The sequence below is a fragment of the Eulemur rufifrons genome, chromosome 28 (assembly GCF_041146395.1).
Source record: "Eulemur rufifrons isolate Redbay chromosome 28, OSU_ERuf_1, whole genome shotgun sequence".
Classification (NCBI taxonomy): domain Eukaryota; kingdom Metazoa; phylum Chordata; class Mammalia; order Primates; family Lemuridae; genus Eulemur; species Eulemur rufifrons.
In genome coordinates this window covers 31605947-31629463 of record NC_091010.1, presented here as the reverse complement: position 1 = coordinate 31629463, position 23517 = coordinate 31605947, and the positions used below count along the sequence as shown (strand labels likewise).

The 23517-nt window shown below is 36.5% G+C and overlaps 1 protein-coding gene across 2 annotated transcripts; it reads left to right on the top strand.

Annotated features, from left to right (window-relative positions):
• Positions 1–393: 393 nt before the first annotated feature.
• Positions 394–22434, top strand: CISD1 (CDGSH iron sulfur domain 1). 2 transcript variants are annotated; one of them, XM_069461200.1, is made up of 4 exons: positions 394–572; positions 6652–6812; positions 8888–9093; positions 19298–22434. In XM_069461200.1, exons 2-4 carry the CDS (start codon positions 6806–6808, stop codon positions 19385–19387), a joined length of 303 nt encoding a protein of 100 aa, XP_069317301.1. In that variant the 5' UTR covers positions 394–572; positions 6652–6805; the 3' UTR covers positions 19388–22434. The 2 variants fall into 2 exon arrangements, with proteins under 2 accessions (XP_069317301.1, XP_069317300.1); XM_069461199.1 differs by lacking the exon at positions 6652–6812.
• Positions 22435–23517: the final 1083 nt, after the last annotated feature.

The following is a 23517-nucleotide window of genomic DNA, read 5'->3' as shown; positions in this document are numbered from 1 at the left end:
AGTAGGACTCGATCATTGATTCCTGCCTGTCTGCCACTGGTATTTTATATGAAAACTGGACCTGGCCTTGCAGGTAAAATCAAACAAGAACTGAGCGAGAAAATTTGGCTTAAAATATTTCATATCTGATTAAGGTAAGTGTATTACTAGCACCTGCCCTCTGCCCCCAGAAACGCACACACCTGGAAGAAACGTAAAATCTGGCCTGGACTCCCCAATCCCGGACCCGCCCCCCCCTCCCCGCAACCTCAGGGTTGCGCAAACTCAGTTGCTTCCTCTCCAAATCTTCCTCCCCCCCACCCGCTGCTGCTGTCAAAATCCGGACTCGACTTCCTTAAGGCCCAGGACAGAGCTCCACGCATGCTCAGAATTAACTCGGGTCGATCTCTCACACACACGTGCTTACGGTCCGCCGCGGCGCCTGCGCGGTAGCAGCCTGGTGTCGTGCCCTTAGGACGCCTGTCGCACCTTGGCTCCCGCTGTCCGCGCGAGCCGGTTTGTGCCTAGTGTCCTGTGCACACGCCTTGCAAGCGACGGCGCCATGAGTCTGACTTCCAGTTCCAGCGTACGAGGTGAAGTGGGGGCTGAGGGCGAGTGAGCCTCGCGGCCTGCGCACGGGTTGCAGCGCCCCGCAGCTCCTCTGGGTTGTTGGCGCGGCGCTACGCGCCCTCCGGTCCTATAACCTTGGGATGCAGAAGGGCAAGCGCTCGGCCCAGCTGCGGGCTCTGGGCGGGACAGGGAAAGGGAGCGAGGTCTGGGTACGGATTGATGGTGTCAGCAGGCATAAGTGGCGTGGGGCCATGCAGGCATATACCCATCTCTGGTCCACGGTTTCCCCTAACTAGCCAAATCCTAAAACCTAATGACCCCGTTGCTCGCTTTTCCTGTTCTCCCCTAAGATGCTTCTGTATCCTTAATTCACGAGGCTGGGGCCGGGGACGGGGCGGCAGGGGGAGGAAAGGATGGGAGAGTAGAAAACAGGTTCTCCCTTCTCACGTTTAAATCGGCGTGGAGCCAGAACGTCGATTTCCTGCAATCCTGAAGCGATGCATGACTAATCACATCTTAGTTTTGCAGATTTTTTTGTAAAGGAGAGAAATCCAACCCGAGGTCTTCAGTTTTCCCAATTTTTTATTATGCCCCTGGCGTCTGTTGCTCAGTGGCGGTAGTCCAGGGTAGAGGATTGAGAACCGAGTTTCTTGAGCCTTCGGCTTTCTCAGCCATGCTTCCCTTGTGCTAGTACATGGTATTCGCAAACAATACTTCGCAGAAAGTCCAATAAAAATTAACAGAATTTATAGAAGTCGTTTGGCATGGAGTGTACCTTTATAGCAATTCTTGGTGATGTTATAATCATCAATATAACACTGTGTAACCAGCAACAGGATATACGTGATCTCTCTGCCCAGGTATAAAACGCCACTCCCCAGGGTTTGGTTACCTGTAACTGTAGTTGAGTAAAGGTAAAGAGATTGTCCAGAAATTAAAATAGCCCCGTTGATTCATTCAGTAAATATTGAGCATCTATAGTGCCAGGTCTGTAAAAACCTGTAAAAAGTCCCTAATAACTTGAACCCTAATTTTCTAATAGGTAGATTTCATAAATTGGGAAGTTCCATTTCTGTTAATAAAATTTACCTGGCAGAAAACGGGTGATAATCCATGACATTTCTGAGTTACTAGTGATAAGGACGTGATTATTTGCAAAAATTATTTCTAAGGGTACTCATCTTGAAACTCCTTTAAGTAGTGGCTCCTTGGTGCATTTAAATTATTAATAGTGATTTTTGTGTTTTTGTTTAAAAACATTTTGTTGGGATTAAGACAATTGTGTGAAATGAGATGTTCATGTGACTTGTGCCGCTGACAGTTTTTAATTTTACAGGAAAACTGCACATGTTTCAGGTGGGCCAAAAGATGCCAAAATGTGTGTTTGTCAAAAATGTGGGGGTTTTTTGTATACATGAGCACTGAATTCTATTTAGGTAGCATACTGTTGAAATGTGAAATCGGTGAACCCCTAGAACTTATCACAAGCTGCAGGTGAATCTTTTGCAATCAGGACAGGTTTTTTGTTTTGTAAGTCTAACCACAGGGCACTTCAAAGGCAACTTTCCCATTAGTTTGCCATTGTGTAAGGGATAGGAAATTGCAGAGTGAAGCAGATTATTAGCTTCAACTTGAAGTATTCAACTTTGTTATGAGGAGTGACTATATTTGACTGAAAAACATAAAGGTGGTTGTGAGGACTGTAGGCAGAGGGCCAAAGCCATCGTAAATCTCTTCTACCTGCACTTTCCCCCTCAAACATAGTGGTAGGTGAGGTAGGGAGTGTCCTGGAAATGTCTTAGAGAATGTCTTGGGAACCTACCTATAAATGTGTAGATCTCATAAAAATTTGATTCTACTCTCAATTTTTAAACTGAACCCTATACGTTCTTATGGGTTGAAAATCAATTTAGATCTTTTAATTTGGATCATGTCTCTTCTCAGTTAAATGAATTCCTAATTATAAAGGGCTTAGAATGGTATGTCACAATGGTAGACACTAAGTGAAAAATAAAAGAATGTGTATTTGCATGCAGAATTCTTATTTATATTCAGAAGAAAAGTAATGGGTGGATTATAAATAAATGAAACTTAATGGGGATCAGGCCAGGACTAGAATCAGGGAGAGGAATTGAGAATGAATGATTGGAATTGAAATCATATCAAAGATTAGGGTTGGTGAGATGGCTCTTGATACCAGTACGGTCCATGTGACCATTAGTTTATTATAGTTTCCAGCATTAAATGCCCTTCACTGCCCACCTTGTGCAGTCTTTTATGATTCTTCCTCCTGCCCAGTAGACCTTTCTGAACATAGCCTGCTCCTTGCTGCCTCCAAAACTCATTGACTCTACTGTCATCCTTAACTCCTTCCCTTCTGTTTGAAAGGAAGAGATTAACTCTGAGACCATTCTCTCTCCCTGTCCTCCAGATGCCTTTTTCTTCTGCTTCCTTAAACTTTTACCTCACTGATGCCTGTTGCTCTTAAATCTTTAGCCCCTCCTAAGGGTTTTCTTCTCTTCAACCTAAAGTCACTCATAACCCCATCTTTAAAAAAAAAGAAAGAAACCAACTAACCCAAATACTTGAAAAGGTCTTCCTTAACCTGCCTTCCCTCAAATCACTTTTTTTCATACTTTGTTTTACCCTCAAGTTACAAAATGGGGATTTGTCTGTCCACCTTATGCTTTGTTATCCATTCCCAAACCCTGATCGTTACAATGCATGTAACCAAAATGACATTTCAAAAATTCTTACTGACTTTTATATCCTTGTGCATTTTATTGAAACTAATTTATAAATTTGTAGTTCACTTAACCTCAACATGTTAAAATATTGTTTTGGTTCACTACATTCATTGAATCACTAAAAGTAACTCAGGATTTTTGTCTGAGAAGGAATGTGTGGATCATACTGAGAAAAGTAACTCCTATAGGTTGTAAATAATAAATAAATAATGAGGGGTGTGGGATTTGGAGCTAATGAAACAAGATTGGCTATCAGTTGATGCTTCTTGGAGCTTAGATTAGGTTAAATGGGGGTTCATTATAGTATTCCCCGAATACCCCTGAAATGTTCCATAATAAAAGTTTTGTTTTGTGGCATAAAACAACAAATTTACTTCCTCATACTACTGGTGGCCAGAAGTCTGAAATTAATATCACTGGGTCAAAACCAAGGTGTCAGCAAGGCCATGCTTCATTTTCATCTGGGGAGCTTTTGAGGAGAATCCATTTCTTTTTTTTTTTTTTTTTCTTTCTTTCCTTTGTGTGTGTGTGTGTGTGTATGTGACAGGGGTAGGAGGGAGGGTGAAGGAAAACTCAGAGTCCATTTCTTATGTCTTCTAACTTCTCAGGAAGTAAATTTTGCACTCTTGGGTACAATAGGTTAAGAAGAGGGCAAAGTTAATTTAAGTCATTTGGTGTAAGAGTGATACAATGGTAAGATGGATAGATGGCATTGCAAATTCAAATTAGTCATCCATTATTTCCTTTTACTCAAGTAACATGGAATACATATGAACAATAACATTGAATACCACCTGTGTGCCAGGCCTTGAGGAAAAACAACATTACCAGGCACAGCCTACCAGTCTGTGGGAGAGCTAAGGCAGGGAAGGGTTTAAACACAGCTCCCCTCCCCCTCTCCTGATGGAAGAGGAGGAACATTCTGATTCTGTGGCAGTTGACAGTGGGCAGGAGAGGGCAGTTTGGGGCAGAAAAAGTGCTAAGGGAAAAGAAGTGGAGTGAGATTTCTGAATGAAAGCAAGATAATCCCATGGTAAAGAAAGGCCAAGGATTAGGTTATGAACAAGGGTGTGTGGTTTGGGAACAAGTCCATGTTTTCTCTATCTCTGAATAATTATTTAAGAGAGAAAACCAAAGATTATACAATATAGAAGGCCAAGGGAAGAGTACAAAGTGGAGGATTATTTAGAAATGTCACCTTTCTCTGTATTTTTGGTCTTTAATGGTATTTGTATAGATAGAAAGCATTGTTAACCAAGGTCTGGTAGGGTGGGGTTTGACCTAACTACAGGAATAACTGTCTGGGAAAGGAAAGTGAGGATAAACAATAAGAGGGATTTTTTTGGGGCCCCAGTTCTGAATCAGTATCTCAAAGGTGGCAGCTGAAATATCTTTAAAAATTGGGTCTTGGTAAAGTCTCTCGTTGCATCTGAGATTGTGACTATTCTTAATAGGTGTGTACCCTATCAAGGACTGAATGTTACTTGGGTTTTTTCATTTTTACTTGTTTCGTTTCTTAGGTTTTCAGTTCTTTATCCTAATAGTTGACTTTTGAATCTGTCATCATTTTTCTTTCTGTATAGTTCCCCTTTTTCCCCTAGAGTTGCCAGTGGCATTCACAGCTTTTTGCCAGAAAAGACTGATTCAGGCTGCAGTCATGAAGTGATAAAATAGCAACATTTTTCTTATTTCTGGGAACTCTTGCATTTGTCCCTAATGAGATTAGAGAATTAGAATTTGGGAAAGGGAAAAAAAAAAGAAATGGAAATTCTTAAGACCTTGGAGCAAATACAAAGCTATTTTTCTAGCACACATATGGTAACGTGGCATTTATGTAGGGTTGTAAGTGACCCTTGCCAGGGGGTAGGGTCCTACGGTACATGTTTTGATTCCCCATGGGACAGCTGCTCTTGGTCAGTTCCCATTTCTTTCAGTGATGCCTTTGATGTTGCCTCTTTTTCATGTCAGTTATTCTGTCATTTCTTCCACCATCAGAAAATCCCAAAGGACATAAAGTTTTTTGTTTTTTTTTTTTTAAATGTCACCATATGGATGCAGTTGGTAATTTGAGAAAAGAGAATAGAAGAATGTTTTGATGGCTAGGAGAGATTTCTTTTGACCTTTCATGAGTTTCACATAGAAATTCCTATAGGGTTCTCTTTTTATATCTTGAAACAAATTGATACTACCCAATTGTGGTTGTTCTTTGGATCTCGGAACTTTTTGCAATAGATAGGCACCATTCAAGCATATATGTTGGAGAGTACTTCATAATTCACCTAAAAAGTAAAGCGTAACTAAAAATCAACAACATTTAGGGAGTTGGTATTTTAGTCTTTTGGGATATTGCCCCCTTCTGAGTTTTTACTAAAGACTACATTCAGCAAACATTATTGAGCATTGAGCATATACTATAGAAGCAATGTTTTTAGCCCATTTTGTGATAGGTATATTAGCTATTCAGAGTGGCTTTCCATTAGCTAAGAAGAGGACTGCTATAGCTCCTGATGTAGAGAATATTTTCTCAAGAAAGATCCATGATAAATAATGCCTCAGAAAAGAAGATAGGAATCTAGTTAGAAATGACAGCAAAGTTGTAGCTCTGCTTGGAATCACCACAGGGTAGTACCATGAAGCAGCACTAAAATTCAAGGCAAATCTACACAGAATGAGTACCTGCTTAAAAAACATCCTCTGTTGGGGTCAAAGGTTTGAAGCTATCAAATGACTTATTAACTTTTTTTCCCAGTCATGCAGCACCTGGAAAGGACAAAAATGTTAATGTTTATTTTAGGGGATTATAGCAAGGAGGAATGGAAATGCTGTGAGAAGGAAAACAATCTAAATTACTTTGTAAAGAAAAATACTACTTGTGGTTGAAAATAGAATCCAAGGAACATGTTAATTAGAAACATTTGACAAAATCTGAACTATTAAATAAACTAGAAGAGTAGACCAAGATAAAAGAAACTAAGTGTGAGAATTGTTGTTCTTTCCATTAGAGTTTTGTGAAAATGAGCTCTAATTTTATGTAAGGCACTATTAGATATGGTGATTGATCACATTAGTGAAAATAAGAAATTTGACTCAATAGTGCAAATAAGCCATATAGTAAATTATTCATTATGTGTTTTTATTTGGCCTTGGAATGTGGGGGGGGGGTTGTTTATTTGGGGTTTTTTTGTTTTGTTTTTGTTTTTTTGTTGGGGTTTTTTTTTTTTTTGTCATACTTATCTCTCTAGGGCTTTATTTGATAGTCTGGGAACTTATTTCAAACACTGAAGATCTGACTCAGGAAGTGCTGGGAAGCAGTCCAGTGTGTTTATCCTGACCCCTGTTCAACTTCTTCCTACAGCCCACTCCATGCTGGGAATACACAACTCTCCTCTGAGGCTGAGGCTAACCAGATTATGCTGAACTTGCTTCTCTCCAACATTGCCTGGAGCTGGGGTAGTAGTTAAACACTTGGGTTTCCAAGGGCTCCTTAAAAAGCTACACAAAAGGAATAGATGGCTTGTTAGTCAAATAATTTTTTTTTATTATTAGAAAGGAGAATAATGTCATTATTAGATTATTAAGTATGAAATAATGTCCAATTTCCTACTAAGTTTGACAGTTGATATCTCTGACATTTCACTTTGACACTTCTTGTTTTATTTTTATTGTGAAGGTACATCCTCAGTCTTTCAAACACATGTTTTTTTTGGCTTGTGGTTATCTTTCACATTTTTTTAAGAGCAGTTTTTGTGAAACCATGGAAAAGTCAAAAAATTGTGTTATTTTCAAATATGAGTTCTGTTGTGGAACCAATGCAGTGTGGACACCTCGAAATATCAACGAAGTGTTTGGGAAGTATGTGGCTAATGAATGCACAGTTAGTACGTCGTTGGTTTGAGAAGTTCTGTCCTGGAGATCTTAATCTTGAAAATGAGCCTCGTGGGCGACCTGACACCAAGGTGGATAATGATGACCTGAAAGCTGTAGTGGAAGCGAATCCATCTCAACCTATGTGTGAATTAGCAAGGTTTGATGTTACTATTCCAACAATATTGGAGGTACAGAAGTTGGATAGATGAGTTAAATGAGTGTCAGAACAGAAATCCATTTTGAAGCTCGCCTTTCTTTGTTGTCATGACATAAGGGGAACCATTTCTACACTGTGTTGTTACATGTGATGAAAAATGGATTCTTTTTGACAATCTCAAGCATTCAGCACAGTGTTTGGATAAAAACGAAGTGCCAAAACACAGTCCAAAACTGAATATTAATCAAAAAAACCTAATGGTGTCTGGTGGTCCAGCTTCGTGAAACCTGGTCATTTGATTACAGCAGGTGTCTACTGCAACCAATTGGACGAAATGATGGTGCTTGCGATTATGCAGGTGAGCTTGGTCAATAGACAGGCCAGTCTTCTTGCAAGACAACGCTCAACCTCATGTGGCACACACAATGCTGCTCAAACTATAGAGGCTGAACTTGGAAACTTTGTCATCCACTGTATTCACCAGACTTTGCACAACTGACTACCACTTCTTCCAGGCTTTGGACCACTTCTTGCAAGGAAAAGTATTCAATTCTCAACAAGCTGTAGAAAACACCTTTCAAGATTTCATCGCCACTGGCTTTCCAGACTTCTTCACTCCTGGCATAAATAAGCTACTGTTGAGATGCCAAAACTGTGTCAATAGCTCAGGCGCATACGTTGATTAATTGTACTGCTTCTTGTTTGAGATATAATAAACTACACTTTAGATTTGAAATCGGACATTTCATATTTAATGATCTAATAGATTTAAAATGAAATATGTAGAGAATTCAAATAAATTTAGCATTTATTAAATGAGAATGTAGCTGTAATTATATTAACCGTGTTTATGAAATTGAAATTAGTACATTCTGGTTTTTATTTTAATGAGAAAGCACTTTGAAATTTTAAAAAACAGACTTTTGAATGACTTTGAAACCTAGAATCCTGCTAGGTATATCCCTTTGAATGTTTAACATTAAGGGTGGTTTTGTCTTATGTATCCTTCTTTATTTTTTTTCTTTGGATACCAGTTCTCTTGTAGCTTTATGCAGTAATTAGGTTTTGGTAAATTAAATCACTTAAAAATTACTAAGGGACCTTCTATTTAAAAGGACTATAATGAGTCATTTTGTTAACATAATTACCTTCCAATTTTTTTTGTCTTGTTTATAATCTGAATTTTCATGTTTCAGGTGTATTTTTTTTAAGCAATAGGTACCTGCAGGCTCACATGTTATTTAAAATCTCTATAAACACTTTAAAAAAGATTAGTGAGCTTTATTTTTTTCCCTCCAGCTATGGAATAATTTTTCAGTTTCCCTCTTAGATCTTAATTTATCTGTCATCACAAAATAGAAAATATACAATTGCCTCAGCAAAGGCTGGGGACAGTCTTAACAGAGGACTGTTATACCAGTGTGTTCTGGTCATTTTATTAACATTAAAATCCTTGAACTGTTGGAATGCTTAATGCTCAAAAACTGGATTTTCTGAATATTCATGTTAGAGTATTAGTCTCTCTTTTGGTTTTGATAATTATTCCTGTTTTCCTTCCCTGCTCTAGTTGAATGGATCGCAGCAGTTACCATTGCTGCTGGAACAGCTGCAATCGGTTATCTAGCTTACAAAAGATTCTATGTTAAAGATCATCGCAATAAAGCAATGGTAAACCTTCACATCCAGAAAGACAACCCCAAGGTAGTACATGCTTTTGACATGGAGGATTTGGGAGATAAAGCTGTGTACTGCCGTTGTTGGAGATCCAAAAAGGTGAGGAAAAGAATTCCTTCATACAATGCTATTTTTCACATTTCTTTTTAAACCATTCTATCAAACTTTTATCACTAGATGTCATTATAATACTCCTTTTTCTTCTTTCTTTTTTAATGGATCCTTTTCTTCTTTGTTTTCCATATAGCCTTAAGGAATATATTTACTAAAATATATAACCACTTTATAGTAAAATTACATTGTATACTCCTTGAGTTTGGGCAAATTTAACCATATTCTTGGCCCAAGAAAGGAGAAAAGTCCCTTTAATTTACTCTCAGGATTTCTTCTCCAGTGGATCTTAGGTTCTAGTATCCCAGAAAATGGAGTGTATAGCCTAATTGCAAAGAGAAACAAAAGAAGTAATTTCTTTTTTTGAGTTTTCAAGCTCTATATACTAGGACAAGTTTTAAAAATTTCAAAAGAAATTTTTTCTTAAATTACCCTGAAACTTTTTATTTGGTAAATTAATACTCTAAGCTGCCTTTCAGGTACGGCTCCTACAGTTAAATATTTAACAACTTAGAATTCTTAAAAATCATTTTCTTTTATGAGAATTGCATTTTATCAAGTTCCTTTTGGAAGTATCATCTATGATACCTGCAAGTTTTAGACATGATGACAGCCAGTGACCCAAAGATGGTAAAATCCCCTCCCAAGTTTATTTCAAAAGGATTTGTACAATGAATAACTTCAAGATTTCTGGTGTATTGTGAGAAATATGGTGTACTATATATACTGTCACTATTAGCATTCAAATAAAATGGATTTCACACACAAAAAAATTAAAGGCCCAAAAAAATAAATAAAATGATGTATCTATTTCTGAAAGCACATTATATTGGGGACCTCCTTCCTACAGTGGAAGGCCATTTTCATGAATCACATGTAACAAATATGGAAGAAACCAAATACTACCTACACTTTGAGCATCCCTAATCTGAAAATTCAATATCTGAAATGCTTCAAAATCTGAAACTTTTTTCTTTCTTTTTTTTTTTTTTTTTTATTTTTATGTTTTAGAGGCAGGGTCTCACTCTGTCACCCAGGCTGAAGTACAGTGGTATGATCATAGCTCACTGCAGTCTCAAACTCCTGGGCTCAAGGGATCCTCTTACCTCAGACTCCTGGGTAACTAGGATACACACCACTGCTTCTAGCTAGTTTTTTTTGTTGTTGTTGTTTAGTTTTTTGTAGAGACAGAAACTCAGTATGTTGCCCAGGCCGATGTCAAACTCCTGGCCTCAAGTGATCCTCCCACCTCAGCCTCCCAAAGTTATGGGATTACAGGTGTGAGCCACCATGCCCAGCCCAAAATCCAAAACTTTTTAAGCACTGACCTGACATTCCACAAGTGGAAAATTTCATACCTAACCTTATGTGGCAGGTCATGAGTCAAAGTCAAAACACAGGTGCATAACACACAGTTAATTCAACATCCCCAAGGGAGAAAAGATTCCCTCGGTCCCCTTCAGCTGCTGCAGTTTAACAGCTAATAAGAGGTATTCTGGTGATGCTACCATGCTGCTTAGTTACTCTGAACACATTTTTTCACTGGGTTAATGATGTGTCATATATTTTACACTTAAGTACTTACGCGTGAATAAGTGTAAGAAATTGATTATTTATCAGTAGCATATAAATTCAGAGTTAGGAATGATGGTGATGCCAAAAAACCATAGATTGTCCACATGGGTGGCTGGGTGACACCTTTGTTTTCTGATGGTTCAATGTATACAAATTTTGTTTCATGCACTAAATTATTAAAAGTATTGTATAAAATTACCTCAGGCTGTGTATAAGGTATATATGAAATATAAATTTTGTATTGAGACTTAGGTCCCATTCCCAGATATCTCATTATGTATATGCAAATATTTGAAAATCTGAAACACTGCTGGTCCCAAGCATTTCATACAAGAGATACTCAACCTATACAACCATATTTCACTAACTCCTTTCTCCCAATATGATTGATGTTGTACAATCCAGTGATTTAGTGCTTAGATTATGCCATTGTGTCCAGAAACTCTTCGATGAATATATGTAATATGAGCTAAAAATTAATAGGCCCATTACAATGAATTGTACCTTTAAAAAGCACTGTTCCTTTGGAATATGGGATTGTTAGTAAGTACTAGCAGGGTTGCTAGAAAATAAACTGTCAATAATGTGCCATAGAGTGGTCCAGGTTAGTTTTTTTTAAAGTATGCCTATAATAGACTCCATTCTCTTGTTGGTTATTGAAACACAGGAAATAATACATCTAGACATTGTGGAATTTCTAAGTTGGAGTTGTAAGAGTTCTTTAGAAGGTGATCTTTTAAATTTACTGTCTGCTACATATGAATACATGAGAAAAGTTAAATTGTAAAACATCCAGTGTTATAGATGTGTACAGATGTGTTAAAAGTGCTCTAAATAAATGGAAAGGATAACACTGTGGGCTAGAATTTTCTGGGAAAGCATAGTCTTAGACTTTGCTTCGAGAAAAAATGGTGGCATTGGAATAAACTGCAAGAACTGGGGACTCTTTCTCAAAATCTGGAAGAAAGTGCTCATAAGCAAAGGTGAAATGGATGAAGAATATACTCTGGTCCTTGCACTGCCTTCCCCCTAGGAATAAGTCTTAAATTGAGGAGGATCTCAAGGGCCAGTGTGAGGAGTTTGTGTCTCCAGACATGAGAGAGCTCCTTGGCAGGAGGTTGAGACAAAGAGTTGTGCTACTTATGCCAGGGTGCTAGCTGTGGAAATGGAGACAAATGAGCAAATGCATGAAACATTTTGAGGGAAGGATCAGCCAAAAATGAAGTGACTTTTACGTAGAAGACTGAGGGAGAAAGTAAAGCTCCTTGAAGTATCTGAGCGTATAGAATTAGAAGAGGATGGTGCCATTAACAGAAATAAGGAATTCAAGGTGAAAGCTAATTTTCCAGGACAGTGATAAGGAGTTCAGTTTTCAAAGAGTGGATTTGAGGTGACAGTTGAATGGAAACGTTCAGCAGATGAGCTGAAATGTGGGAGTAAAGCTGAGACATCAGGGTTGGAGATAGCGATCAGCAAAACTGATGAGTCAAGTGTAGGAATGCAACTGATCCTTGATACAGATAAAAATCAAGGGCTAAGTACAAAGTCTGGGAGCATGTTCTGCATTTGGAAAGAGGAACAAGAGCCATTTAAGAGGTCCAGAGAGATTAGAATAAAACTAAAAATATTATGGCTTCCACCTGGAAAAGGGAGCAGTTTCGAAGACTAGGTACTGAACAGTGGCCTGTGCAAAGACAACCAGGTGAATAGACTATTATAGTAAGACCATTAGATTATGCAATTGTCCTTTTGGTGTCATTTCAACAGAGTAATTGGAAGTGGTGTCCAAGTGGGTTGAAATGTGAATTAACTGATAAAGAAATGCCATGAGTCTGAATGTGTGTCAGATTTTCAGTAAATGTAACAGTGGATGGAAAGAAATAAGGTAACCACTAACTAAAGTGACCACTAAAGTTTAGCTTTGAGATCTAGTAAAGGGTGTTTGCTTTGATCGTGTCTTCCCAAAGGGTAAAGAGTCTCATAAAGTAAATAAGGACTTTAATGAACTAAGATTTCAAGTATTTCAGGAAGAATCACAAATGGACACAGGCTAATGGTTTAAATATTTATTAGACTTTCTAATTCAACAAAACATTCCAGGATTATTCCTTCCTTTTAACAATTTAGAATTTCCAAATGGTTAGAGTAGGGACTGCCACTTCCGGTAGGTAGATTTTAAGAGAAGGAATGCCAGACCAGTCATTTGATCAATATTTTTTCAATATCTTTTTTTTCCTTATGTTTTATGCCATTTAGTGATCATCTTTGCATCTAGGATTGGCCAGTTCTGAATTTTCACTGAATTTGGGGCATTTGTTATTCCTGCATGAACCATTTAGAGTTCATTTTGAGTATTATTCAAGTTAAGGAGTGTTGTTATTCTTTACACACCTTTGGAAACTCCCCACATTCTTGAGGTTCCTAATGTTATCACACAGGTGCCAAGTCACACACTTATATGCCAATTCACAGACTTGTAATTAATACCTTTGAGTGGCTATATTGAGTTTATATTCAATAATTTTTCCCTCATAAAGTGTAATCACGAGTAACCTGTTGTGTGTCTTTAACACTTTGAGCAGGTTTCCCAAACCTAATGAATCAGATCTCTTAGTAATATGCAGAAATCACTTTTTTTTTTTTTTTTTAACCAGGTCACTTCCCATCTGAGAACACTTTTTTTTTTTTTTTTTTTAATACACCCCATTTCTCTTCTCCTCCTCTCAGGATTGGTATGTCCTCTGCTGTTTTAGAAATTAGCCTATTTCATAGTACAGTTTTCCCCCCATATCTGTGGATTGATTCCAGGACCTCTCCCAGATACCACAATCTGAGGATCCCTAAGTCCCTGATAAAAAAGTGGTATAGTATAATACCTAATACAGTGTAAATGCTATATAAATAGTTGTTAATACTCTATTGTTTAGAGAATAATGACAAGGAAAACATGTGGGCGGGGCATGGTGGCTCACGCCTATAATCCTAGCACTCTGGGAGGCCGAGGCTGGTGGATCGTTTGAGCTCAGGAGTTCGAAACCAGCCTGAGCAAGAGCGAGACCCCGTCTCTACTAAAAAGTAGAAAGAAATTAGCTGGACAACTGAAAATATACAGAAAAAATTAGCCGGGCATGGCGGCGCTTGCCTGTAGTCCCAGCTACTCGGGAGGCTGAGGCAGAAGGATTGCTCGAGTCCAGGAGTTTGAGGTTGCTGTGAGCTAGGCTGATGCCATGGCACTCTAGCCAGGGTGACAGTGCAGGACTCTGCCTCAAAAAAAAAAAAAAAAAAAGAAAAGAAAAAAAGAAAGGAAGGAAAGGAAAAAATGTGTACATGTTCAGTACAGACACAATTTTTTCTTCTCCCAAATATTTTCCATCCACAGTTGGTTGAATCCATGGACATGGAACCCACAGATACAAGGCAGGGCAACCATATTTCACAAGAGGGCTATCAATATTTGAAGTGAGAATGAAAGGAGTCAGTAGAGAAGAAGTTATTAAAGTGACTACAGGGAAAGGTATCATTGAGACAAGGGTGTCTTGACAGAGGTGGAAGGAAATGAGAGTAGGAGCACAGATGTGAAACACAGCCTTAAAAAGGAAGATAGTCTTACTTTCAAAACAAGAAGATGAAAGAAGTTTGATGTAAGAGGGAAGAGTATGGGACATAGTCTTGCTGGATTCCCATCCCTCCCACCCATCTCAGGTAGGTTACATCATCTGCTGAAACATGGTGGCCACCTAGGAGGCAGGGACAGCAAAAGAATGCAGGCTAAGAAATAAGAAAGAATAAAATCTTGCCAGTTAACATCAGGAACTCAATTGAAATGGAAATGAAATGCAACCTGACATACGATGTAGAATCGTTTTCTTCCATATACAGTTTTAGGATTTGAGTTGCAATTTTTTGTTTTGTTGTTGGTAATGGCTGGCTTCTTGGTTTTGGGAGAGGGGCGGGTATTGAGGGAGAAATAGAAGTGGATTATACTGAGTCCATTTCTTCATGCGAACAATATTCTGAATGTTGGTTCTATTCCTTGGCCAATCCACATAAAGGCAATCTAGTAAAATCTTAATTTCGCTTTATGCATTTTCATATTTTATCTACTACATTACATTTTATTAAAGTAAGTGTATAAGAATAATATAAAATGTCATGTTGTTCTCTAGAGAAGTCTCAAAGATCTCATTACTTTCCTCTTTCTCAACCAAAGCAAGGACAGTTTATGGTAATGAGTCACAATGGCCCCAGGCAACTTTCTTGGGACAAAAATCAAAACGCTCATTAAAAGTACAAAATTTGAAGAAGGAAGGTAATTGTCTTTTAAAAACTTGTTTCAGTTAGAAGAAATAAGCCAGGGAAGAGCATTTATTTATTTTTATCTTGAATTGTCCTCAAGACAGAGATATAACTTGACATATGCAGCCAGAAAAGAAACAAACCTTGTGTTTTTTTATGAAGACCCTGATAGCATTGCTGGCTTTCCAGGTGGAGAGCAAGAACCTCTAGTGTTATTTTCTCCTAAAACTTTATTCCAGCCTCTTCTTCTCACTCTCCCACCCTTTCTTCCCTACTTTTAAAGATATCTGGGGCTGGGTGCAGTGCCTCATGCCTGTAATCTCCAGTAATTCGAGGCCAGCCCGAGCAACATAGGGAGACCCTAAAAAATTATAAAAAGAATCAGCCTGGCATGGTGGTGCACGCCTATAGTGCCAGCTACTCAGGAGGTTGCTTGAGCCCAGGAGTTTGAGGTTGCAGTGGGCTATGATGACACCACAATACTCCAGCCCAGGTGACACAGAAGACCCTGTGTCAAAATAATAAAAATAAAAAAATAAAAGATACTTGGGATTTGTAGTTTTCAAATTGGGTTAATAAACATAAAAAGATATTTTGTGTACATACAGGAAATTCAGCCAATTTGATTTACAAACTTTCTTCATTTGTTAAGAAACAAACACTGACATCTTAGAACAAATTAAGTATTGATACTACATCAACTGATTTAAATGTACCCTTTTTGTTTTTTGTAATTTTACTTTTTGCTTGACAGTTTAACAAATATCAAAATTTTAAATAAAATCAAGGTTCATCCATGTAAAAGAATTTTTTTTAAATAAAAGAGGGTTAATAAAATTCTAATGTTTCATTACATTATAATTTAATACAAATACTATAAATAAGCATATATAATATCAACCACATATTTTCTTCCTCCTTCATAGAAAGGTCAAAAATAAAGCAAGGCAATTCCTGAAAAACAAATACCATTACATAATTTACCATTTGAATTTTAATGCCAAGTAATTACTATTGATTACTGTGAATTAATTTCAATAAATATATTTCATTAATATGTACAGAGTATTCTTAGGAAACTAATAATCCTCTCAAAATTACTCATTTTGGGCATTGGTTGAAAAACGTTTTTAGCCTTTTCATTAACTTAAAATGAGAAATTTTCTCAGAAAAGTCAATGTTAGAAAAAAAAATTTAAAAAAAAAATCAATAAATAAATATAATCACAAAGTTAGGGAGATGATTCTGATTTAAGGCAATAATTTCTGGAGTTTAATGATAGATATTAAAAAGTACCATTAAAAGACATGTCTCTGAACAAAATTATTTCCTAGTTTAAAGGAATAAAAGCTTTATACACTCTAAACACATGAAAGTTTATTAACAACAGGATCTACAACTCATTACTTTTTTAAAGAAATGTTTATTTTTTGTTTCTTTTTAAGAACATGAAGAAACAGGCTAATTTCAGCTTTTAGTCAGAACTAGAGTATTAGAAAAAATACATTTTCATTTTAGGTGTACGACTTTCTTAGTATCTTATAATATTTGCTTTGTGTTTTTCTATGGATTTTTCTCCTGTTCTTGATTCTATATATGGAGGAAAATAATTTAAGAAAATGTTGGTTTTCTAATATTTTCAGCATGAGATTAAAAAAGAAATAAAAGTTAAACATGCCATTTCAGTAAGTTACTTGAGGCTTTTTATATAGAAGTGTTTCATTTTTCAGAAGTACATTAAACCTGTGGATAAAACTATACAGTGAAATATTTTGTGTGTGCTATTTATAAAAATGGAGTCTTTTACTGTATAAACTTTTATTCTCACTGTAAAATCATGTGTGTTTGTTTATTAAACATATGTCACTTTGAAATGCTGTACTTTGCTGTAGGATACATTTTAGTTTGATTTTTATACCGTCTTTGCTCATTCATGCCAAGAAAAAGCTGAAAACTTGAGTTCATGTTTTTGCTTCAATGATTTGTTTTTAATATGAATATACTGTGTACATCTTACTGACCTAAAAAAAGAAATAATGTAAGCATTACATACATTACATTTATATTGCTGTCTACCCTAGGATAGATTTATATCTGGAAATATATGCTGATATAATTTTTAACTAATTTAGTGCCTCTTGTAATTATTTACGGATAGTAAAATTAAAATTGGATTTCTTTAACATCAACCGAATATTATTTTAATTTTAGGATAGAGACTTCTGGATAGCAAAGTTTAAGTTTATATACTATCATTGTCAAGTTTTACATATCTAAAATTAATCTGCTTTCACTGTAAGTAATAAGGGAATTGTTACTCTTAAGGCCAAGACTCCTGTTACTTTACTCTTCTAAATAGGCTCCTTGAATGCAACAGTGTACCTTATACTAGACAGTGAAACTCTAGATTCTCAAGCACAGGTACATTCAGAACACTAAGATTAATACAAAGATGCTCGCTAGCTAGCTCTTGTCCTTTAACATGAAATAGGAATAAAAGGTATAAATGTAGAAGGAAAGAAATAAAAAATGTACTGAGAAGTGTACCTTCTAACAGCCTGAGGAGTCATCTAAAACATTGAATTCTTATTTTTTTAATCATTTAACCATAGGAAAGGATATACTTGCAGAAACCAATGATATTTATATAGCAAGAGTATTCAGATACGAAAATACCTAATTATAATAACCATAAAAAATATAGCAGAAGTAGTCTTATCAATATGCATGCGGTTTGAGGATGAAAACTATCAGAGAAATAAAACGTGACCAAAAAAATTCTCAAGCTTATCTGGAAGAGGAAAGTGATAAAGTTTAATAAAGTTAACAAAGAAGAGAATAATGAAGGAAAACTAGCCCTAGCAAATACTGAAACATTTTAAACCCATCCCAGTGTAGTAGGCTGATCAATATGATAACATAGAACCTATAAATAGGTGCTTTTTATGTGTATAATTTGTTTAGATAAGATTACGAATAAAGGTATGATAATGTGGGAGGCAACAACCTCTAATACTGAAGCAACAGGATCTTAGAACAGCATAGTATGCTCTACAGAAAACTATGATAATGGATATCAAAGTAAAAAATGTTCCTAGTTAAATCAGCTTGAGAAAATTCTGGGTTAAAATAGTGTGTGTTTACAGCAAGACCTCTAACTTCAGGATGTGTGTTGTGACTTGAGGGCTTCTGTTCATGGTGGCTTATGTGTTGCATCCCAGTGCTTTGGGAGGCTGAGGCAGGAGGATCTTGTGAGGCCAGGACTTTGAGACCAACTTGGGCAACATAGCGAGACCTTGTGTCTGCAAAAAATTTAAAAATGAGCCGAGTGTGGTGGTACACACCTATCATGCTAGCTACTCAGGAGGCTGAGGCAGGAGAATCACCTGTGCTCAGGAGTTCGAGATTACAGTGAGCTATGATTGTGCCACCGCACTCCAGCCTAGACAACAAAGCAAGACCCGGTCCTCTTTTTTAAAAAAGAAGACCTATGAAACACAGAATGAAACCAAATCAGAGTATCTTGCAGGGTTCAGCTTGTTTGGAGCACACTCTGGGAAACTGTGTTAGAAATTCGGTTTTAGCCCTTTCGCTCCCACTGGACACCAAAATGTTACGTGTATCTAAAACGTGAAATCATGAAAAGGAATGGAAATTTATATTTATCACATCTCTAGAAGAAAGATGTCTCCATGACTGATATTAAAAAGGGAAATATTGGCATACTTGACATTGACATATGAAAGTGGACAAATTAAAGATATGAAAAAATAAGCAAAATGAAAGGCCTCGGGGAAAAGATTGTTACAAAAAGATGATCAACATCAGAATAATATAAAGATTTTAAATGAGTGAACTTAAACTCTTACAACTAAATAGGCAATGGACATAGTTCACTAAAAAGACTGTATCAGGCCCTTCCTTTGGTTCTCCCTTTGCTGCGACAGTGGGTCCAGTCGTCATCTGTGACGTATGTATCGTGCCTGTATCTTACTCTTGCCCTATAATCCTATCTTTCTCTCCTCAAGAAGCCTCATTTTCCTGCTTGCCTTAACAAAAAAAGAATGTACTAGTATATAAAAGGTTTTCAATATTCATAATCAAATATTGCAGTGAAATTCAATTAACAATCTGTGTATTATCCGTGAGTTGATTTCTTCCTCCTATTCAGTCTACATACTTTACATACGCTCTTAAGAAAGCCTATATAAGGTAGCCAAGAAAAATCTTTTTTATATGAATTGAGCATCACATTCCACTCTGCTAAGCATAATACTGATGTGGGGATTAGATATTTTACATTCTCTCTTTCTCTTCCTAGTTCCCATTCTGTGATGGGGCTCACACAAAACACAATGAGGAGACTGGAGACAACGTGGGGCCTCTGATCATCAAGAAAAAAGAAACTTAAATGGACAGTTTTGATGCTGCAAACCAACTTGTCATGATGTTACCTGATTGTTTAATTAGAATGACTACCACTTCTGTCTAATTCACCTTCCCGGGTTCTAGATGTGGTATATTGCAAACTAGAGCTTTCATATTCATGGCATTTGCCTTACTTGTTGAAACATTGTGGTGCACATTTGTTTAAACAAAAAAAGGAAAATGTAAAAACCAACCTCATGGCCTGTGGGTTATTTTGGTCTTGTAAGGATCCGTTTCTTAAAATATCGACATTAGAATATAGTTGTATCTTGAAGTCAACGTATTAAATTATTCTGAAAATCATGTATTTGCAGATTGTACTTGTAAGTTCCAAAGAAAAATTATCACCTTTTCATATTCATTAACCTAGAAAGTAAATGGGTGTGATTAAGCTACATTAATTTCTTAATATAATCTAGAAAAAAACCCTGTTATGACCTTGATTTTCTTCTTGACATTTGTAACAACACTGAGAAAATATGGTGTCTGTGTTTTCACAATTTTCAATCAAAAAGAACTATGAATATTATTCTGCTTAGTTATAAGTAATCATAAGTCAGCCAGGTCAGTAATAAAGGGGTGATAACTTTGTATTCATTTTCTTGGGTATTTAATTGATCCATTAAAGGAACCAATGTGGAAATTAGATCAAAGTGATATTAGATTTAAAATAGTCATGAAGAGTATGTTAAAATTTATTGTTCCAGAATTCTAGCCCAAGGAGTGGCAAGCACTTGAACTGAGGACTTTGAAGGAACTGGAGCACATAATGTCAAGTCTTTTGATCACAAAGCCATATATCCATGACAGAAATAGTAGTCACAAGGTTAGATCAAAGGCGTGGGAAGATTTCTTTTTCCCCACTCTGGCTAATGAAGTGCATGGCTTTTAAATTGTATGATCTTTTCCTTAAAAGCAAAAATTTGAAGACAAGTGTTTGTTTATGTAATATTCTTCAAAGACTCAGACCAGAAACATTGCATTCATTACTGATTCAGAAAAAAAGGAAATATGAAAACTGAAAATAATTAGCAATAAGAAGACAGGAATAATATATTTTTAGAGAGACATTTCATTTTCGAATTTTATAGGTTAGAAGGGAAAGATGACAAAATATGTACATAATATGGGCAAACATAATTTGATAAAACATTCTCATTTCTTTTAGTACACTTGGATTCTCAGTAATAATCACAAGTTTCTACTTGCTAAAATCCAGTTACCTTGACAGGAATCAAACCTGGCAACATTCCTATATTTTTTAAATGTAGAATTTTTTATATTACAGTAGATAAAAATGGATACCAAAATTGTATACACTACTTTTAAGGAGCCCATGTGACTGTCTTTGACATGTCTTTAAGACATCTTCAGCATAAAATCTAAAATCCAGGCCAGGTGCAGTGGCTCACACATGTAATCCTAGCACTCTGGGAGGCCAAGGTGGGAGGATCGCTTGAGGTCAGGAGTTCGAGACCAGTCTGGGCAAGATTGAGAACCCATCTCTACTAAAAATAGAAAAAATTAGCCAGGCGTGGTGGCACACGCTTGTAACCCCGGCTACTCAGGAGGCTGAGGCAGTAGAATCGCCTGAGCCCAGGAGTTAGGGGTTGCTGTGAGCTAGGCTGATGCCACGGCACTCTAGTCCGGGCAGCAAAGTGAGGCTCTGTCTCAAAAAATAAACAAACTCTGATTCTATCAGATTCTTAGGGTGAATTTTTTCCTTGCCTAGCCCCCTTTCTTTAAATAACTGAGTGGGCCAGCAAAAGAAAGCATACTTTTTAGAGGTCATTTTAAAGAAAAAAATTCATAAACTCCAAAAGTTTCTGATAAAGGGACATCCTTTTAATAGACTAAACTGTATTCTTTATTTTGATTTTGAAATTATATTGTTAGTCATGCTTTTTGTGTGGGGAGGGGACCTAGTACCAGTTCTCAAAACTATAGGAACATATGAGTGTGTATGTGTGTGGCAGAATTGGAGATAATCACCTTACTATGAAATACAGATCTCTGAGCATTTTGAGGGTCAAAAATATCTAGATAAATGTATTTTCAGTGTCATGTTAAAAATTTTATTACTTGCTTTTGAACTAGAATTATTGATGATATGAAAACATTTTCATATTATTTAACCTAAAAAAATGGGTTAGGTTAATGTGAGATGTTTTCACACAGAAATCATTGTGTGTAACTAACTGTTCTAGTTAAGCACCTTAAAGCTTCTAATTTGCCTTTCATTGGGTTGAGATATCAGGCAAGTGGGAATCCCATCTGTTCTTCTCTCTATCATTTATGTTCCATTGATTTTTGAAGTAAGATCTTGTGCTAGATTGAAAAGTTTCTAATGTGAAGAATCTTGTTTTGCAGTGATTTAGAGTGACATTCATATGTTCATGCAACAGACATTATTAGGCATCCATATCCATAGATCATATCATTGAGAATGAAACATTTTAGAGAATTAGAAGCTCACACTATGGCATAGCTTACATAAATATGGTAATTTATGATTTGGGGTTATTATCCTTGACAAATTCTAACAGCTACAACCATGTATACCAAATATTTCTATTAAAAAGTAGGTGATATTGTCTGATTTTACATTAGTAATGGAGGTTTTTTAAATTTGGTTTTGCTAAAGGTAAACATTGGCTAAGGCTCCTAATTAGCAACATACAGTATTTAGTGTTGGGGTATCTGTGGGGGTGCATTATCCTGTTAGTTGTCAGAAGCTATGTTTTGTCTCCCTGACTTTAATAATAGCTGACCTCAGATGAAGCAACTCATCTCTAAGCCTTTTAAATTGAAGTGATTGGACTAAATGGCATTTTAGGCAATTGTTCCCAAATCCTAGGCCAAAACTGAATTTTCAGCTATCCACAAGGAAAAAAAAAATGCTAATAGATTGTCAACTCAAATTTAATTTTTAGTATAAGATTATCCAACTTTTGTGATATTGAAGTATCTTTTTATGAAATGCTGATAGTAGTGTTAGCTGCTTTAAATATCTTTACTTGGCAAAATAAAAAGTTGACAGCCCTATGTCCTGACTTTTTTTTTTTTTTAACTACTCCACAAATCTAAAAGTCTGGGAACCACTAAGCCAAGATCCTATTTAGAGTTCTGAGACTTAATCATTTTATTACGGTATTAACACAGTTTTATTTATTTTGATATCTATGTAGAATTTTTCATAAATGATTAATATTAGCACAAGGTGTTGAGGCTTCATGGAAAGTTAATTGTAAAAACAACAAGTTTTACTTCCATTCAATTTACCATCATGGATCCAAACCAGGGTAGGTAATATCAATCCATCTTAATCCCTTCCCAATCTATATCTTTAAATGATTAAATAAGATATACAAGGTGGAAATTGGCAAAGGATGATTAGCTGAGCATCTGCCTTTCCTTAGAAAACTCTATTTTTTATGAATTTAAATGAAGAATTGATGGCCGGGTGCAGTGGCTCACACCTGTAATCTTAGCACTCTGGGAGGTCAAGGCAGGAGGATCACTCAAGGTCAGGAGTTCGAGACCAGCCTGAGCAAGAGCGAGACCCTGTTTCTACTAAAAAGTAGAAAGTAACCAGACAACTAAAAATATATAGAAAAAATTAGCTGGGCATGGTGGCGCATGCCTGTAGTCCCCGCTACTCGGGAGGCTGAGGCAGTAGGATTGCTTGAGCCCAGCAGTTTGAGGTTGCTGTGAGCTAGGCTGACACCATGGCACTCTAGCCTGGGCAACAGAGTGAGACTCTGTCTCAAAAAAAAATAAAAATTAAAAATAATAAATGAAGAATTGTTTCATAAACAAAGGATTACATATATTAACTGAAGTTGCCAGGAGTCATCCTAAAGGAGATTTTGTAATCAGTAAATCAGTGAAAAAATATAATTAAGATAATAAATTGGAGGTGTTGGTATGCTGTTATGTCTCTGAACAACAAAAAAGGCAGTTCAACCTCAGGCATGGAACACAAGAATGCCAAGCTTGGAATATTGTCAGCTAGGTGTGTTGTAAACTAGACGTTCTTCACTTAACCTTTTATCTCTAAGGATAGTCTATTTCTTTCTAGTTCTTCTAGTTCTTTCTTTCTTAGAGATAACC

Excerpts from the sequence above, each read along its gene's own strand:
- CISD1 (XM_069461199.1), top strand. The coding sequence starts at position 542 with ATGAGTCTGACTTCCAGTTCCAGCGTACGAG. Across the intron at positions 573-8,887 it reads TTCCAGTTCCAGCGTACGAG|TTGAATGGATCGCAGCAGTT; the intron begins GTGAAGTGGGGG and ends TCCCTGCTCTAG. Across the intron at positions 9,094-19,297 it reads GTTGTTGGAGATCCAAAAAG|TTCCCATTCTGTGATGGGGC; the intron begins GTGAGGAAAAGA and ends TTCTCTTCCTAG.